Below are 16,075 nucleotides of genomic sequence, written 5' to 3'. Positions count from 1 at the left end.
CATTTGAGCCCCATATGGCTATGGTCGTAAATTTGTCCCCTAGGGGGATGTTTTTGGGGAGAGGCGGGCCCCAAAACACTTGGTCCCATATTTGAATATCAGATTCGAATTCTACACTCAAATACCTTTTATTTAAGCCCCATATTCCCATTACTAGTAAATAAGTTCTTATTGGGGGTGTTTTGGGGAAGGGGTGGACCCCCAGAAACGTGGTCCCACATTTGGATATCAGATTCGTATTCTAATCGCAAATACCTTTCATTTGAGTCCCATATTGCCATGGTCGGTAAATATGTCCGATTTAGGGGTGTTTTGGGGGGTTGGGGGTCCCCCTAGCATTTGGTTCGACAAATGGATATCAGATACGTTTTCTTATCCTACATACCTTTCATTTGAGTCCCATATTGTCGTGATTGGTCTAAATATATGTTTGGTAGGTTTTAGGGTGGGGCAGCCCCCCTAGGTACCCCATCCGAAATTTGGATACCAATTATTTATAGGGTACTATATGAGAGCACACAAATTTTCGTTTAAGTCACACCATCCATCTCCGAAATCTGGCGTTTCTGAAAATTAGGGTAAGGGGAAGGATCCGCCGCCCTTTCAGATATCAAAAATGTAGTACCCTATTTTCACCACGGGATCATTAAGCACCATCTGTGAAAATTTCAAGAAAATCGGTTCAGTCGTTTCTGAGTCTATAAGGAACACACAAACATACAAAGAAACAAACAAGCAAACCCACAAACAAACACAAATTGATTTTTATATATAAGATGTGCTTCAGACCCTTAATCGGCTGATCGGTCTATGTGGCAGTTATATCTAAATATCAACCATATTTGGGTCGGATTTCGGGAGGCTGCAAACAACTCATCATTTAAAATTTCAGCGAAATCGGGTAATATATATAGCTTTTATGGGCTTCAGATCCTTAATCGGCTGATCGGTCTATATGGCAGCAATATCTAAATATAGTCCGATCTAATCCATATTTGAGTTGAATATCGGGAGGCTTAAAACAAATCATTGCTTCAAATGCCAGCAAAATCTGATAATTAATGCAGCTTCTATTGTCTTCCGACCTTTAACCGGCTGATCGGTTCTATATAGCAGCTATATCAAAATATGGTCCGATTTGGCCCGATCAAGAACTTAAACTGCGTGCAGCAAAAATACATTTCTATGCTGAATTTCAGTTAAATATATAAATTTTTGAAGGCGGTTGTTGAGCTGAATCTAAAACGCACTTCTCTGATGCTAGATTTATACTGACCATTTATTTTCAAATTTCCTATCACTACAATAAATGAAAATCTTAAAACTAAACTAGAACGAGATACCAACGCAGTGATATCTCCGTTTCTCCTTATCTGATATTTTACGATCCTAAGTAAACACACACATGCATTTCTTAGACTCATTATCTATTCCCTTTTTAAAAGTACACATGCAGGGTTTATACGGCTGTGCGTATTGGTTTTATGAGATAGGCGATCGTACAAATAGACCCTAAACCGCACACAGACTCTATAAGATAACAACGCGTGGGCTATGAAATGCTAATGCGTTATCTCTCATGTTCAAAATAAATGTATTTTGAACATTCTGCCGGGCGCGTAAGTCTACATAGTGGACTGACTGTATTTTTGTCTAATTATATCTTTGATTTGTCGTTCGATAATTTGTAATAGTGGACTGTAATATTAGATATATTATTTTACATAAGTTCTAAAGATCTAAAAATTTAAAGCTGATACATTTTGCCTTTGAATAAACTTCTTAATAAAACATATCGCTAATATTATTATTATGAGAATAACTAAAATAAGAGCAGCATGACCACTCATATGATGAAACTGCAAGCCCCTTAGATCGACATTTGTTTTCTGGACATCTCTAAGCTTCGTCATCACTTCATCAACTTGGCGGGTGTGATTGATAATCATTGGTCCCAAAGGAAGCATGTTAAATTCTTCAATCTGAGCTAAGTCTGCTGTGAAATTCACTCTATCTTCTACATCTCGACTAGACTGGAGGCTTAACGGCGCAGTGATTGTTGTTCCCAGGGTTCTAACGGTGCATTCTACTAGGCGATTTCCTCCGTGCATCGTCTTGTAATGGGTGTCTCGTATAATTAAATAGGCCAGCCGTGATTTTCGAATGATCATAGGATGTTTTTGATCTAGCTGCAAATCAGAGTACTGAAGTCGACCTCCAACTCTTAAAACCCCCTCTTCGTCTAGGTACGGGTGCAAATTAGCCAGCTTGTGTCGATGATCCATCTGTCTGTTATCTCTTAGTTTTTGTACCTCACTTGGCCATTCTATCTTCTGATGACCTTTAACGATGTATTTCTCCGCCTTTAACAACTCCTCTCTCGTTAGATATGACGGGAAGGATCGGGTTCCCTTCAGTTTTTCAACAAACCGCAAGATGTAAGAGTAAACTCTTAGAAGTCTTCCATATGATGAATACCTTTCTATCAAATCGTTCAATAAGGTAGGTGCTTCCTTGGAAGCCGTGGAAGCGCATGTCTTCAATTCTGGAGGGGTTAGAGACCATTCCGCCTCCGGCAACAGCAGCCACTGGGGACCTTCCCACCATAGCTTTGAGTCTACAAGTTTATCTGGGGACACGCCTCTTGACCCCAAGCCTGCTGGATTCTCTTTTGACTTTACATACCGCCACTGCGCCTGAGATACCAAATTTTTTATGCCGGTTACTCGTGACCTTATAAATTTATCTTTGCTCTTGTTATTTTCAATCCAAGCAAGTGTAATTGTGGAGTCACTCCAGGCATAAACTTCCGATTCGGCTTTGACCACACTAATTATTCTATTTAGCAGCCTGGCCAATAGGAAGGCTGCACACAGCTCTAATTTCGGAAGCGTCTTTTTGTTTTTAATCGGGTTTACTTTGCTTTTTGCAGCCATCAAGGAAACTCCTTTATCGGTTTTAATATAAACCACTGCTGCATAGGCCTTCTCTGATGCATCCGCAAATCCCAAAATTTTAATTTTACTTTCGGATGAAGAGTTTAGCCATCTAGGTATCTTAACGTCTTGTAGAGACGAAATACGTGTCACGAATTCTTTCCAGCTGATCTCCAAATCTCCATCGATTTTCTGGTCCCAATGCATCTCTAGCAACCATAAACTCTGAATAAACAACTTCGCCGTTATTATGACTGGTGTCAGCAACCCAAGCGGATCAAATATTTTTGCTAGATATGATAAAGCCAGCCTCTTTGTTGTACTCTCCGCTGGGTATTCCGATATTTTAAATCGAAATTCGTCTTCCTTCGGTTTCCACTGAAGTCCCAGGGTTTTTACATTAGTGGTTTCATTGATGTTTATTATTTCGTTCTCCTTGTCTTCTTTCGATGATTTCACAATGTGTTCATTGTTTGAACACCATTTTCTGAGATGGAATCCATAACCCTCTAAGTGCCTTGATATTTTGAATCGAAGCTGGAGACACTCTTCTATTGTGTCTGCCCCCGTAAGAAGATCATCCATATAAAAATCTTCTTCAATTATTTGCTTCATCTTCGTATCCGCGCATTCTTTCGCAATCTGCATTAAGGTTCTTACGGCCAAGAACGGGGCACTTGCTGTTCCGAATGTCACTGTTGTCAGCTGATATTCTTTGATTTCCTCATTCCTATCTTTCCGCCACAGAACATGTTGATACCGCTGGCTCTCCTCATCCACCATTATTTGGCGGTACATTTTTTCAACATCTGAAGAAATCACGAACCTTTTTAAACGAAAGTTGAGTAGTATGTCGAAGACGTCTCTCTGCAACCGTGGCCCGACATGCATTATGTCGTTCAGACTTCTTCCATTATTTGTACTCGCGGAACCGTCGAAAACCACTCTGACTTTCGTAGTCAGACTGTCCTCTCGAACAACCGCTTGATGTGGTAAATAATATTTACCGCTATGAATCTGTTGCACTGGCTTCATGTGCCCCAGTGCAATATATTCCTCCATAATTCTTGAGTATTCATGCTTCATAGCATTATCCTTGATGAGCTTTTTCTCCAGGCTAATGAGTCTGGCTGCTGCCTGTTTATACGATGTTCCCAGCTCTTTATCTTCTTTGAAGGGGATTTGAACTATAAACCGCCCTTCTTCATTTCTTTTCGTTGTAGCAGCATAATTATCCAAACATTTTTCGTCATCGTTTGTAACCATGTCCATATCCAACTCTTCAGTTTCCCAAAATCTTTCAATCTCTGTAGTGACATTGACACCTTTTTTCGCTACTGGGACTCGAATCGTTAATGGGCCGGACAACATTAATCCCAGCTTGGTATGTTGCCCCAACATTCCATGCTTCTTATGTATTCCGTTCTTTAGTATGTCCACATACACATCTCCGCCAAGCACCATATCTATCCTCTCGTTCTTGTAGTAGTTTGGATCAGCCAATTGAAAGTTTTTCCATACACCCTGGTTGTGTACTAACGAAGAATCCAAATGGACGGAAGCTAACGCTGGTAAAATAAGAGCTTCGACATCGAGTGAATAGTTGCTGGGAAATCTCGGATGGATCCTAACTTTTACTTTTGATTTTGCAACTCCCACCAAATTGTCACCTAGTCCATGCAATTCCATATTGGCCTTTTCTCGAGGGATTTGAAGTATCTGTGCTGCTTCTTCCCTTAAAAACGTTGACTGTGATCCTTGGTCCACCAAAGCTTTCAAGGTAACCATCTCTCCATGTATATTCTTGACCTGCACCTGAGCCGTTGCCAGTAGGACACTCCTTGTCCCGTTAGCAACACATGTAGTGGATGTCTTAGTTAGATGGAGTACCGAATGATGTTTAAACCCACAGGTTCCACATTTGATGGTACTATCGCATCTTGCATTCTGATTGTGGTTCAAGCATCTATGGCATATATTTTTTGTTTTAACCCATGATACTCGTTCCGCCACTGGCAATCTCAACAGACTTCGACATTCTTCCGTTAAGTGTCCTTGTTTTCTACAGTATAGACACGCACTTTTATCCGTATAGAGTGTCGTACTTTTCATAGGCTGCTGTTGCCGATGATTGTAATTGCTGCTGTACTTCTTTGTACCTGCTGCCTCCAAATTTTGATATCGTTCCTCCAAGAACTCCAAAACATCTTTAAGCTCCTGAATTTCTTTCGATTTCTTTGTATGCTGCTCGTATAATAATAAACCTTCTTTGTCTAGCTTACGGATGATTACACGCGCCATTACAGCATCCTCGATGTTGCATTTCATTGCTTTTAACCCTTGGACGCATTCAATTGTTGTATCAAGTAATCCTTTTACTTGTTTAGCGTTCTCACTACACACATGGGGTTGATCTAACAATCGGTCTAGTATCGTTTGAAACAAAATTCTTTTATTTCCAAAGCGTTGATTTAGTATCTCCCACGCTGGCTGGTAATTGCTTCCATCTGCCGGTAAATGTTTAATTACTTTTGACGCTTCTCCTTTAATATGAGCTTTCAGATAAAACATTTTCTCAACGTCCGATAAGCTCTCGGCATCATGTACGAGCTTCTTGTATAAATCATGGAAAGATGGCCATTCTTCCACGTTACCGTAGAAGTCCGGTATTTTTATCTCCGCTAGTTTTATAGGACATCTCTCCTCCTTACATTTGTCCAATCTTAAGATCAGCGTTGTTTTACTTCTTTTGTAGAGGTTTTCTACTTCATCAACTTCTTTAGTGATGTCTTCGTAAGACCCCTCATGGTTGATAGTGAGTTCCCATAATAGATCATTAATTTGATTCATCTGTGTTTCCCATGATCTTTTTGCTTCTTCCAGCAAGACTTTAATATTGAGTTGTTCCAACTCTAGTAGTTCTCCTACTAACTTTCGAATAAGTTTTCTTATTCTTTCCTTCCTTTTTCCCGCTATTCTTTCCTTCTCATTTTTGGACTCCCCATTTTCCTGCGGTTGGATTTGTTGTAATTTCAACCCCGACGATTCAGTTTTTCCAGTTTCCAATTGGCTGGCTGCATCCTCGTTCGTCTTTAGGGCTGCACAGATTTCCTCCACCAATGAGTTCACCTTCTCATAATACTTGTTTTTAAAGTACGGTTCCTCGGTGATACCCAATTCGGTTAACTTCGTGTGGTTATTTTTGAATTCCTGCCAAACTTGCCCCAACTGGGCTTTGCAGGTTTCCTTAGCCACACTTCTTGCGGTTTCCTTAAGGCAGCTTTGCTTCAAATTGATGATATATTCACCAATCTCATTTTGACGCTTGTATAACTGCTGACGAACCATTTTACTTTATTTGTAGTTTTGTTTGTTTATTTTTCTGATATTTTTATTATGTGTTTTTTTTTTTTTTTTTTCTTCTCGTTGTCTAAAGCCACGAGAACGCTTCTTCACTGTATTTCCACTTTTTAGTGGATTGTGATTTCTATTATTATTTTTCTTCTCGTTGTTTAAAGCCACGAGGACGCTTCTTCACAGAATTTAATTTTTCAGTGGGTGTTAAACAATTTTTATTAAATTGCTTTATAGGCCTAGTTCCATTGAGCTTCTTACCTCGGGTGGGGGATAACTCAATTTTACGAAGGACCAAATGTTGAGCTGAATCTAAAACGCACTTCTCTGATGCTAGATTTATACTGACCATTTATTTTCAAATTTCCTATCACTACAATAAATGAAAATCTTAAAACTAAACTAGAACGAGATACCAACGCAGTGATATCTCCGTTTCTCCTTATCTGATATTTTACGATCCTAAGTAAACACACACATGCATTTCTTAGACTCATTATCTATTCCCTTTTTAAAAGTACACATGCAGGGTTTATACGGCTGTGCGTATTGGTTTTATGAGATAGGCGATCGTACAAATAGACCCTAAACCGCACACAGACTCTATAAGATAACAACGCGTGGGCTATGAAATGCTAATGCGTTATCTCTCATGTTCAAAATAAATGTATTTTGAACAGCGGTAGAGTTATTACTATATACAGACGGGCAGACACACGGACATCGATAAATCGCCTTAGAATTTTACCACGATCGGAAAAATATATATTGTACTTTATAGGGTCGGAAAGGGATATTTCGATGTGTTGCAAACGGAATGGCTAAATGAATACCTACCTACCCCCTATCATATGGTAGTGGCCAACCTTAACCAAAAAATAGCCAACCTTACAACGAAAACACGACAAATCTCGGAAAATGTGCTTTATTTCCCAACTTATTCTCCCTTTAGTTCGATATACTTTCTGGCGATTTTCTAAAGCCTCGACAGCCTGTTTGTAGTAAAAATTGTTCCTAAATGAAGCCATCCGTATTGTCTATTTTTTGAATCCAAGGGAGCTAAATCTGGAGAATAAGCTGCATGCTAAAGCAATGCGAAATTAAGTCAATGGATTTTTGCCATCGCAATTCCCGAATAATGGCTTTATTCCAGTGGTACAACAATGTCCATAATTGTGTGTCCGACAACAGTTAGCCAATATAACTCTGCCCAACCTTCTGACGCCGTCAAAAGTGCTGTCAGATTGATAGATTTTAAACATTATTGAATAATGTTAAGAACTTTTAAATCATACAAATAAAATTGCAAAAAGAACCATTTGACCTAATCGTCCTTACCATTTACAATGTGCAGATGTTTGTCTTTTGTCTTCACATCGTTATGGTGGTTGTTATTGTATATGTTGATGATAGTTTGTTTCATTACAAGTTTATCCTTCGCCAGGACGAAGAAATTGAACTGGGATTTGGGGAGCCAACACAAGTAACCGAGCACATTTTCCTTGCCCAAAAATCCTTGCACAAATAGCCGAAATGAACGAAACAGTAAGTATCTGCAAATATCCTCTGCGGTCACACAGACAAACACTACCTCAGGCACAACTTTAACCTCAAGCAAACAGTCATAGATGGAATGCGAAACTAGAAAATTGAACGTTAGAATTATGTGTACATCAATGACATCATCACAAAGTATCCGCAAAACAAAGCATCGCATCAAAACTGACATAAACTCATATTAACTTTTCCATTCCATGTCTTCTACGTTTTGCTTTTTCGCAATCCCAGGGCACAACAGCTATGTGTGAACATAAGAAATGATGAGTATTGGCATGGACCATCTCTCTAAGATATTATAGTGTATACACATTGTTTCACGTATAGCTAAGGATGCGCCGAAATAGCCTTGCTTTGGTATACTTGTGAAATTCATGCTTTTTTACAATCACTTGACTTCACTATAGTGAAAGGAATTGGGAAAGGTTCTTCGAATCTTCATCATAGCTTCGCTTTTTATTACATTTATCTCTACCTTGACGTAGAGGTTATCATGTGCGCCATTGAAGCTGAACACCTGGGTTTAAATCCTGTTGAAAATATCAGAAAAAAGTTTCAGCGAGGTGTGAGGTAGTCAGCCATGTAAAAATGTTCTACTATGAAGAGTCGCTCCGCTACTCATTGTTTGGACCCTGCAATAAAAAGAAGCTGCCTTATCACTGAGCTTCACCGTATATTGAATAGCACTCATTATCCCCGCTCTTAGTTAAAGAATGTTCCTGGAAAATTTGTCATATCGCTATACATTTGACTCTGTAATTTTCAATCCACCATATATTTTTTTTCGTTTGTACCTCATTGAAATACTGATCTGAGACCCAATAAAGTACATCTATTCTTGATCGTCTTGAAATCGATTTCGCCGTGGCCGTCCTACAGTCCGTCCGTCTGTCTGTCTGTCTCTCTTTCGAAAGCACACTAACTTTCGAAGGAGTAAATTTAGGCTCTGCTTAACAGTGTAGGTCGATTGGGATTGTAAAATCGGTCTATGTGTTGATATAGCTGCCATATAAACCGATCTCCCGATTTGACTTCTTTAGCTTCAGAGCGTACAGTTTTTTATGCCATCAGAAGTGCGGTTCATATAGACCCATAACCTGATATAGTCCTTATATATTTGAAAAAAAAATCTTTCAAAGAGCTTGTTAAATGCAATTCATGGTTGAAGGTATGTAAGATTCGGCCCGTCTGAACTCAACGCGCTTTTAATAAAACGCGCTAAAATGGCTCAAATATAGAAAGGTCCATCAGTGCGGATTGTGCGGACGAAATGAAATGCGAAACTTAATTTTTTAGCCATCATTGGTTCGTTCTTTATATGAAGGACCGAGTCTTATTGTACATCCATCGTCTACGACCGAGATATTTGAGTGCTCTATTCATCACAGCAAATCGTGAAATTTCTCTTCTATGGAAATTTCATTCATTTTCTAGTTTAAGTGCATCAATTATCGAAAGCTGGTTAGGTTAGGTTTAAATAGCAGTCAGCCAACAGACTCACTTAGTCGTTTTCGTCCATTGTGATACCACAAGAACAGGAGAAGTTCCTAGTTCCTACCGTTGAACCATCCAGATCGCTTTAAAAAGCCCAGCAACTTACCAATGTTCACATCCGCTCAATCAGACAGGTTCTCAAAGAAATGAAAACCTTAAGTGTAACTTCTTCTGACTGCTACTGCGGGACACACACATAGAAGGTGTTCTGTAGTCGGAAGAACGGTCGATATGTTGGAAGATCGTTCTATATATAATCTCTGTGCAAATATAGTCCAATTTGAATCTATTTGGTGTAGATTTAGAAGTAGGTAAAGAACTCAGAGTTTCCAATATCATTGAAATCAGGAAATATGGCATTGAATCGCTAGATCTGTTTTATAGGGGAAATACCATTTTTATATTAACTGAGCAACAATTCTCTCCAATGTTGAACATTAGTCGTGAAGTTGCCAGATTTTGATATAAAAGTCACTCTGGTTATGCTTAAACTTTTAGGAACTTCGTCTGTGCAAAAATTATAATATCCTAATAACCCAAACATCTTTCATTTACAGACAAATATGATTTGTTAGAATAGAAGAGGATTCGTTTGTTGGAGGATTTTTCCTCTGGAAGGAGCTTTGGTCTGGTGGCGTTCCGCCATCCTTGGGTCCCACTGTCTACACGGATAGGTCCAAGCTAAAATGGGGGCTTTTGTTGAATTGCTAGGAATATGAATATGAAAAATCCGCAACTACTTTTTGGGCAACCCAATACTTCTGGATGCGTGCAGTGTCTTTCAGGAGGAGGTTTTCGCGATTCTTGTTGGTAGTGCGACGCCGATGGTGAACCCTCCTCTGTGTTGCCTGTTTGGATATAGATTCCTACTACGACAAATGTGCTGCCTCGGCTTGGGCTAGCCTTGTAGCTTCAGGGTTGCCAAAGCCCTGTTGCTGAACATCTCCGGAACGAGGACGTCGGTTCTTCTCGACATGGGGAAGCGCGACTCTGCGACGACGAAGAGTTGGAGACGGTTGAGCATCTGCTGTGCCAGTGCCTCGCGATGAAGGGGAGAAGGAGTAGGATAATGAGTGAACACTTCTTCTGTAAGGGTCTGCAATGTTCGACCATATAGTCGGTGAGACTTCTTTCGCTCTCTATGCCGGCTTTTTACACCCATCACCATGTTGTAGGTCGTTGGGGATTGCAAATAGGCAATATCGGTTCATATCGATACAGCTCCCATATAAACCAACAATTGTTCTAAGTATGGTCCAAATCGGTATATAACCTGTTATAGCTTCAATACAAACCGATCTCCCGATTTGAATATAACCTGATATATATCCCATATAAACCAATCTCCCATTTTGACTTCTTGAGCCCTTACAAACCCCAAACCCCAGTCCGATATGGCTGAAATTTAGCACGAAGTGTTCTGCTATGACGTCCAACAACTGTGCCAAGTACGGTCTAAATCGCTCTAAAACCTATAGAGCTCCCATATAAACCTATACATAGCTCCCATATAAACCGATCTCCCAATTTGACTTCTTGAGTCCTTACAAGCCGCAATTTTTGTCCGATATGGCTGAAATTGAGCATGTAGTGTTCTGCTATGACTTTCAACAACTGTGCTAAGTATGGTCTAAATCGGTCAATAACCAGATATAGCTACCGATCAGGAGATTACATTGTTAGGTCGGAAATCTATAAGTTCACGTGTTACAAGCGAAATAACGAAGAAACTATATCCCCAAACGTATGCAATGTATGCAAACAAATCTGTTTCAAGTTTTAGATCGATGGCTTAGTGTTTAAAGAAAGTCGCCAGATTTAAGCAGACAGGCACACATAAATACGAATATCACTACAATGTCTATGATTTTTACGAAAATCTAGAAAATCCCTGCTTTGTGGGGTCGGAGATTAATAGACCCCCACCCTATGGTTACAATATAACAATGATAGAGTGTCCTATGTCCGGTGATACAGATACAGTAGTTATTTGGACGCAGTAACGCATTGCAAAGCCAATCAGCATTTAATAGGACATGCAATTTCATATAATTAGTGGCATTGTAAACGAACGAAAAAAAAGCATTTAACCCTAAAATAAACGTTAAAACCTTTTGGTCATTTTTACAACAAACTAAATACTTTTTTACGAAGTTTTCGTTTTATTGTAACTGTGTAACATTTCGCTATAACATATCAAACGTTAGTTGTAAACGTAGAATTATTAAACGTAACTAACTTTGTTTATTGGAAACCTTTTAGCAACTTCGTCTACTGCAAAAGCGCTTCCATTTACTCCAAAAGCATGTTAAGTTCGAAGATGGGCTATATCGGACTATATCTTGATATAGCCCCATAAAGATCGATCCGCCGATTTTAAGTCTTAGGCCCATAAAAGCCACATTTATTATTAGATTTTGCTGAAATTTGGGACAGTGAGTTGTGTTAGGCCCTTTGAAATTTTTCTGCGCATTTTTTGTCCGATGTCGCCGAAATTTGGGACAGTGAGTTAAGTTATCCCTCTCGACATACTTATGGCACAGATCGGTCTAGACTTGGATATAGCTGCCATATTGACCTATCTCGCGATTTAAGGTTTTGGGCCATAAAGGGCGCATTTATTGTCCGATTTCGCCGAAATTTGGGACAGTGAGTTGTGGTAGGCTTTTCGACATCCGCGTTGTATATGGTTTAGAACGGTATATTTTTAGATATAGCTATTAAAAAGACCATTATTTTGTTATACACAATTGAACAATGCCTTGTAATTTTTAATATTTTGTCCAAATCGGAACATATTTCGATATAGCTGCTATGGGGCATACGGTATGCATTTTTCACCGGATTTTGACGAAAATTGGTTTACATATATACCCGAGATGGTGGGTATCCAAAGTTCGGCCTGGCCGAACTTAACGCCTTTTTATGTGTTGCTATGCTTATTGATAATATTGTTGGTATTCTTATATGTTGATTGGCAAGCAGTGCCGTTCAACAAAAAATTTGTGCTTTGGGTCGTTGAGATTCAAAATAAATTGTTGCAAGAAAATTTACAAATTTTTTTGTTGTAAGTAAGTAAAGAAAAACTAGCTGAAAGTTCGAAATCTTTTTAGATATATCAAGAATGAAAGGTTAAAAAAACTTTATATTTTTCACAAATTCTTGCAAAAAAAACATGTATTGTCATCGTAAAGTCCAACGTTTTCCAAAATGGAGTTTATTTGTCGAATATTTCTTTTATTTGAAAGTAATTATTTTTTACGTGTACAAAGGATCTATTCTTAAAATCAGTTGAATCGATATTACGATTGAATTAATTGTTGGGTTCAATAACTGAACTGCTAAATATATTCACATAGAGTAGTACGAGAGTTGGATTTTATATTTAGGGATAAGAAAACCAAAACAAATATGGGGGTTGCCTTTTATATTTCGGGATTCGGGACAACCCTTGGGTTGCAATCTGCCAATCGACAGCTCTATTGTAAAGCTTGACATTTTTGAGGTTATACGTACTGTATCAATAGTTTTTGGAACAATAACTGATTATGGACGACCATCACTAAATTCGTCTTGGAGTGAACTACGACCTCGGTGGAATTCACCATATGATCGATAAACATTGGTCCTTGATGGAGTTTCATCGTCAAATTCGTATTAAGTTCATCGATGCACTGTTGTTGAGTTAATCCACGTCGAAATTTGTTAAAGATAATCGCACAAAAATATTCATGATGTAATTCCCTTTTTGGGCGAGATGAATCTTTTAAGTTATTGTATGCAACACAAATGGCGCTCGTGTCTCAAAACGTTCTGAGTAAGTACAACCTCAAAAATGTCAAGCCTAACGCGAGAGCTGTCAATTGGCAGATTGCAACCCAATGGTTGTCCAATCCCGAAATATAAAAAGCAACCCTCGTATATATTAGTACACTATAACTAAATTGGTACAATATACTTAACCTTACCTACATTGTTCTTTAATGTGATCGCGGATGAGCCTCCTTCCGATAATGCTCATTGGTAACTTGATAGCAACTAACATATTTCCCTTTTAGTAATTTCAGTTGTATAATTGGCATAACCGACAGTTGCGGAACTTTTCCAAGCATTTTGGCATCCCTTGCCGGCCCAACACAGAAAAACTAAATAGTTTCCCAACTTTAGTGGACACCATGGACAAGGCTTTGCAATGTGTCTGCCAATTTATTTAATTCTTCGAATTAAAACGAACTGTTGAAACTTTTATCAGCATTTGTAACTGACTGACCTCCTTGACTACATGCTGGCCATTATTTAAAGTTGATGGAAGTTGAGAAATTTGTTCGATCGGAAGTTTACAAAAGCATCCATCTCCCATAAGGCATGAATGCAAGCAGGCATTCACACTGTTAAACAAACACTGTGACTCCATAGTGTAATACAAATATCCAGAAAATTTCAGCATATTAGTCAAGCTAACAAAAATTAGTTAGGCACAAAATCGCACTTTTTCTTCTCTTTCCACATTAGTATCTGTCGCCTTGAGCAGATGTAATTTATATATTACTTCCTTTTGCAGAGTACTTGTATCTTTTTAGATAAAAGGCCACTTGGATTTATTTAAGAATAAAATATAGTATATATCCTGTTAAATGGTTTGAAAATGTTGTAGATTAAATTTGGTGTGTGGGGTGAAAATTAATTAATTTTTTAAAAGGCCAGCCCTTAATGACGATTAATAAAGATTCAGATTGCAAGTGATTGGTGTGGTATGCACATACCTACACCATTCTCTTTTATCCCTTTCAATTTATCCACAAAACACAATGTAATGGGAAATCAAAACAAGTGGATTCTTGATTTTCAGGACTTAGAATATTTAAAACCCTACACGCTGGTAAATAGTACATTTGGAATATCTTTGATACAACAAACACTTTTTGTTTTATTGGGGAAGTAAGATTTTTATGCAAAATTTTCCTCTACTCTTTGAACCGTTGAGTGGAGCGGACGTTTTGTTGTTTCACTCCACAAGAATTTTCCTGTAACTCGTAAAAGGTCATTATTTTTGGAAGATGAATTTAAGTAACTCAAGGATAGCTGCGAGAAAGGTATCTATTAGGCGGTTGATGATCTGCGTCTGTTTCCAGTGGAGCGGCAGATCTAGAGCCCGGGAGTAGGCTTAGAATGGACTCCAAAGACCCAACAGCTGCGGTGGGAGTATCAGGCCGTAGTATGTTGTCTGCTACTGAAACCCCGACTGGTGGAGCGGCTACTTCGGGCTCCACTAGCCGACAGACGGCTGGTCAGCAGGGGCTTTGACGAAGACACCTGGTTCGGGTCTTACGGACAAGGGCGAACATATTCTATCTTCGCATGCCTATAATTTGCCTAGGCAAACCAAAGGTTCGCTCTTTAAAAGGTTGGAATATAGGAAGACGCATCGCTCTCAGGTGTATTGAGAGGCTTGTACGAATGATCCTAAGACTCTCACTAATAGGGAGAGAGACTCCCTAAATTGGGCTCGGGAATTCGCTGTACAGGCTACCCCAAAGACTACACGTCTATATTCGGAAACTGCACCGCAGTCAGCCAAAAGGCTGCTGTCACCTGGAAGGATCCCATACATAAAAGATTTAGAGCGAACAATAGTAAGATGGGTCTAAGATCCTTTGCTAAGGTCGCTATGAACAGCTTGGTGATGGCCGTTGTCGACAAGGGAGAAGAACAGGGCTGCACACCTTGGAATAATTAGATTGGGATAGTCAATGGACTGTCATCAGTATACTCTGATGTACTTCCGAAATTTCCTGGGTCTCCTTCAGTTTGTGACGTTACAGGCTGGTATCGGGGCCGATACAGCCTATTGCTTTCGGGGATCAACGCTCAATTGAAATGTATCGTTGAGCCTTAAAAAATAATAGTGCTATCTGGCAACACTAGATTTAGTTAAGAAGGAAGATATTCCTTCTAGACCAATTGCTTACGCTTGGATACTAAGGATTCCCTCAGATCCTGAATCAATACATGGAAGACTAAGGGAATTTAATCCCAATCTTTCAACCACCCACAGAAAGATAGGATGAGGCTGATGGTGGCCGGAGACATGCAGTATTCGTACATAACTCCGGCTGTCTCGCAAACCTCAACAAGTCTAGGGGATTTGTATCATATGGATTCATCAAGGCGAAACTGAAGGTCTATAGAAGCAGTGGGGTTTGGGAAATTAGGAGACGACTCAGCAGTTGTTGCTGAACACTTGCCTGAGGAAATATCGACTGGCTGATTGCAGGAGACTGAAAAACCCCTGCCACAATCGAGGCAGGAGGGGATGGCATCGAAACTTGACCCAACAAGCCCTGTGTGAGTGGGTCACAACGTTGGACTGGGCTCAAGGAGTGCGAAGGTGTAAATGGAAGGATATGAGACTGGGAAGTGTTGGATGACCACTGCTTCTCTGATCATAGTTTTATTATTTTCAGCCTTGGAGAAAACACTGCAGAAGTGGTCCTTCGGCTTGGGATTTCTGGATCTAAACCGATGGGTCAGGAATACCTCAAGTAGGTGTGCTGTCTCCTCTACTTTGGAATATAGGCAATAACAATATATTATTGTCTCTTGAAGAAAAGGCGTAAGTGATCGCGTATGCTGATGACGTCACAATTTCGGTTAGGGGAAAGTTTCCCAGCACTCTAAGAGATATACTTTAGGAAGCTCTACGTGCAACAGCCGAAAGTGGTCTAGGTAGAAAC

The 16,075-nt window shown here is 39.4% G+C and overlaps 1 protein-coding gene across 1 annotated transcript; it reads right to left on the bottom strand.

Annotated features, from left to right (window-relative positions):
• Positions 1-1,739: 1,739 nt before the first annotated feature.
• Positions 1,740-6,284, bottom strand: LOC131997932 (uncharacterized). The gene has a single exon (XM_059369813.1). It carries the CDS (start codon positions 6,282-6,284, stop codon positions 1,740-1,742), a length of 4,545 nt encoding a protein of 1,514 aa, XP_059225796.1.
• Between the last annotated feature and the right edge of the window lie 9,791 nt (positions 6,285-16,075).

The sequence above is a fragment of the Stomoxys calcitrans genome, chromosome 5, assembly GCF_963082655.1.
Source record: "Stomoxys calcitrans chromosome 5, idStoCalc2.1, whole genome shotgun sequence".
Classification (NCBI taxonomy): Eukaryota; Metazoa; Arthropoda; class Insecta; order Diptera; family Muscidae; genus Stomoxys; species Stomoxys calcitrans.
Note: the sequence above shows the minus strand (reverse complement) of the source record. Positions and strands in the feature narration are given on the sequence as shown.

Coding starts and splice junctions, on each gene's coding strand:
- LOC131997932 (XM_059369813.1), bottom strand. CDS start 6,284: ATGGTTCGTCAGCAGTTATACAAGCGTCAAAATGAGATTGGTGAATAT.